Source organism: Entamoeba nuttalli (genome assembly GCF_000257125.1).
Source record: "Entamoeba nuttalli P19 unplaced genomic scaffold asmbl_4004, whole genome shotgun sequence".
Taxonomy (NCBI): Eukaryota; Evosea; order Mastigamoebida; family Endamoebidae; genus Entamoeba; species Entamoeba nuttalli.
This window is the reverse complement of record NW_008576490.1, coordinates 1-3,839: the sequence shown is the minus strand read 5'-3', so window position 1 is coordinate 3,839 and position 3,839 is coordinate 1. Positions and strand designations below refer to the sequence as shown.

At 22.6% G+C, this 3,839-nt stretch overlaps 4 protein-coding genes across 4 annotated transcripts; 2 read left to right on the top strand and 2 right to left on the bottom strand.

Moving 5' to 3' along the window:
- Positions 1-278: 278 nt before the first annotated feature.
- ENU1_089250 (hypothetical protein) lies at positions 279-883 on the bottom strand (the record flags this gene model as incomplete). Its single annotated transcript, XM_008858966.1, has 2 exons — positions 279-647; positions 710-883. The coding sequence occupies 2 exons, from the start codon at positions 881-883 to the stop codon at positions 279-281; spliced, it is 543 nt and encodes a 180-aa protein (XP_008857188.1).
- A 110-nt stretch (positions 884-993) lies between these two features.
- Positions 994-1,579, bottom strand: ENU1_089240 (vacuolar atp synthase proteolipid subunit, putative; the record flags this gene model as incomplete). The annotated part of the gene is made up of 2 exons (XM_008858965.1): positions 994-1,260; positions 1,325-1,579. 2 exons carry the CDS (start codon positions 1,577-1,579, stop codon positions 994-996), a joined length of 522 nt encoding a protein of 173 aa, XP_008857187.1.
- A 242-nt stretch (positions 1,580-1,821) lies between these two features.
- On the top strand, positions 1,822-2,145 carry ENU1_089230 (thioredoxin, putative; the record flags this gene model as incomplete). Its single annotated transcript, XM_008858964.1, has 1 exon — positions 1,822-2,145. One exon carries the CDS (start codon positions 1,822-1,824, stop codon positions 2,143-2,145), a length of 324 nt encoding a protein of 107 aa, XP_008857186.1.
- Positions 2,146-2,550: 405 nt separating this feature from the next.
- On the top strand, positions 2,551-3,120 carry ENU1_089220 (hypothetical protein; the record flags this gene model as incomplete). Its single annotated transcript, XM_008858963.1, has 1 exon — positions 2,551-3,120. One exon carries the CDS (start codon positions 2,551-2,553, stop codon positions 3,118-3,120), a length of 570 nt encoding a protein of 189 aa, XP_008857185.1.
- Positions 3,121-3,839: the final 719 nt, after the last annotated feature.

Genomic DNA, 3,839 nt, shown 5'->3' with positions numbered 1-3,839 from the left:
TCCCATGGTATTCTTTTTCTTTTTTTGCATGATGTTCTTCTTACCTCCAGTAGCTCTTCTTTTATGTCATTGAGTCTCTTGTAATTCCCATGATTCAGTCTTAAAGAATAAAAATTACAAAAAGATAAAATAAATAAATGAATAATAAATCTTTCAAATAACTAAACTATACTTATTGAAACTTCTAATAAAATAATAATTAACCCAAATTAATCTTTTTATTAACAATTATTAAACTAAAGCTTGTTTTTCTCTTTTGATTATATTGAATTTGGTAATTAATTTTTTGTTTCAGTTGAAGTGACTGATACACCATCTCCTCGTTCTCTTTTTCTTTGTTCTTGAATTTTTCTACATTCATTTTCAACTTGTTCTTTTTCTTGATTTAGTTTATTTAGTTGTTTCTTTAGTTCATCTGTTTCTTTCTTTGTTGAATCAATTCTACTTTTAGTTAATTTTGCTTTTTTTTCTAATACTTCATTTTCTATATCAAGCATTTGTATTTCTTTTCTTAATGTGTTTAATGTTTTTTGTGATTTATGTATTGAACCTCCTTCTTCTAATGAGTCTTGACTATCTTTTTGCTTCTGATAAATGTTTTTTAAATCTCTCATTTCTTTTTGTAAACTATCGAGTTTTTTGACACACTAACTTGTCACTATTAAATCCAATGATAATTTATACTTTTTGGTTTAACTAAAAGACAAACATCTTCTTTCTTTAAATGATGAGTCTCAATTTCTAATTGAAGACGATTTCTTGTCATTTCAATATTTGTTTTTAATACTTCTATTCGAGTGTTATAATATGAAATAAGAAGTTCAGCATTTGCTCGTTGCTCTTCAAATTGTTCCTGTAGGGTTTCAAACTCAGATGAACTCATCTTGTTATTTGAGATGAACATAAAAATTAAGCATTTAAAAACAAAAAACTTGAAAAAAAGAAAATAAGAAACCAAATGGTGTTTCTTTTTACACTTGAGTAAAAGCTGTATTATCCAAAGCTAACAGAAACAGTTTGAATGACTCCAACAATAAGACCAAAAAGACCTAATGCACTAGCAAAAATTTCAACAATCAACATTTTGACAAATAAGGATGAGAGTTGAGCATCAGCCAATGCAGCCCCTGAACCAGCAACACCAACACTCACACCACTTCCAAGATTACAAAATCCAACAGTAAGACCAGCACCAAAAATCATATAACCAGCTTTGTATTGGTCAGGTGTTGGTGGAAAGTCAGTCTCTTTTAATTTCCCCTAAAAAATAAACACAATTCAATCTTAAGATTAACTAAGTGAAAAAAAAATTGATGAGACAAACAAAGAAAATAAAACCAGCAATAACACCATAAATTGCTGTTGCTTCACAGAACAAAATTGAAATCAAGTGTTTTGATCTAAAGGTTGTTCGAATAGATGAACCCATTAATGATGAAGCTGTTAATAAAATTCCCCAAGCAGCACCTAAAACAGAAACAGCAACTGAAAAGAATATTCCAAACGTTGCAAAATAACCTGGGTTTATTTCGAGGAATGATTTTGTAAAATCAAGAAAGTTGTAATAAATCAATGACATTTCTCTTTATTTTTTAAGATACTCTATTTTCATTTTTGTTTTCAAAATTTTAATTTAACAAAATTTTTTAGTTAGTTTAAAAAGGAGGGAGAATTATAAAATATTAGAAATGATAATTATAATTAATAGTTTTAATAAATAAAACACAAAATAAAAACAAAAATGAAAAAGTTCCCAAAATAAAATATTTAAACAAAAATAAAAAAAAAACTAAAAAATAACAAAGTGATAAAAAAATTTTAATGGAAATTAAAGAACAACAAGAATTTTTTAATACTATTTCTAATGGAAGAACCATTGTATTTTATCACTCATCATCATGTCCATCATGTAGGTCAATTGAACCATATTTTGATGAACAAGTAAAGTTATGTCCAAATGAACAACTTCAATTTTTAAAAGTAAATATTACTGATTTTCCTGAAATTGCTCAAGAAAATAATATTAGAAGTGTTCCAACATTTGTAAGTTATGTAAATGGAGTTTCAACCAAAAGATTTACAGGAGCATATAGAGATGAAGTTGAGAGAATGATTACAAAAAATATAAAAATGTTAAATGAATAATGTTTTATAAAACATTTTATAATTCAATTAATTTAAAATTATTATAAAATATTATAATATTATAAAAATACAAATGAAATAAAAAATATTAAAATTAAGAAGAAGATAAATAAAAAATGAATATTTTTTTTTAAACAATAAAATAAATTTTAAATATTTCTTTCAATTAAAAAAAAAAGAGAAAAAATTTAAATCAAAGAAATGAAGAAATTACAATAATATATTGAAAATTTTTTAATAATAAAGAAATAGTAACAAATTCAAAAAAATCCGAAGGTGAAATATAATCAATCAATCTTATTTTATCTATAATTAATAATGCAAAAAAAAATATTAAAATATTAAAAAATTCAGGTTATCTTTTTATCATTCAGGATTTGTTTAATAAGCAAAAACATCATCCAAATGAGTCAATCTAATGAACCCAAACAAGAAAGTAGTTTTAGAAAAACACGAAATGTTCAAGCAAATCAACAGTCAGTATTTCTTGCACTTATTAACAAATATTTTACAATTACTTTAATTTCACCAAAAAAAAGATCAACCGTTGCACAACAAATGGTTACAATTCAAAATATTCAATACAAAGATGATATAGTTGAAGTAGAAGAATTTATTATAAGAAGATTAAAAGAAATTAATATAAGAGATATTTCAAATGGTGTTAGTTCAAAAACAGCGTCAAGACGTTGGGAAAATAATAAAATAGCAGAAATTAATAATTTATTAATAGATATATTAAAAGAATTGGGATATTCTTTTAATTCTAAATTAACTAATGGAAAGTCTACTACAGTTAAAAATGAAATTGTTTCTTCTATTCTTTTTAATGGTAAATTAATATTAACTTCTGAACAAATTAATATTCATGGAAAATCTCTTAATACCTCTTTAAATTCCCTCTTCGTTGATAATAAAATTATTACTTTAAACAGAAATGATCCATTTTTTAATGACTTCTTCGCTTTAACTTAAATTTGTATGATATTTTTATTTCTAACTAATTTTTTATTCCTTTTTATCTTCTTTTGTCGTTTAATTTCTTCTTCTCATTACAAAAATATAAATTTTTTTGAAGTTTGTTTTATTTTATTTTTCTTTTTTTTTCTTTCATTTTTTTTTTGACTAATATAACATGTTGTCTTTTGATAATATGATTTTTTTAAGTATTTAGTTGAAAAGTAAATCACGAAGATTTTATCAAAAAAAATAAAAGGAATTAGCTTCAACAAATAAATAGTGATGTTATGTTATCATTCTTTTTTATTATTTTTATTTTGAATGAAATGTTTTCTTATGAAAACATGAGATTATTTTATGATAATATATTTATAGATTTATCTTTTTTTTTTTGAATTATTTTTATACTTCATTAGCACAATTTAATTTTTAATAACCTCAAAGACAAATGTTAATTAATTTATTAAATCATAAATAATATCTCTATTAATTAATTTTTTTTTTTTGTTGTTATTCTAAAATATTTCTATTTATATTTACTCACTATTTATTCATTAAAACAAAAATATATTTTTATACTCTTTTTGTCGAATATTTTTTTGTAAGTATTATTAATAGTAAAAGTTTTGAAGTAAACTTATAATATAATAGAATAATGTTAAAAATTTACTTTCGTTAATTTCTCTTTTTTTAGAAAAAAAAAGGTCAATTATTAGAAATATCCACAATGGGAT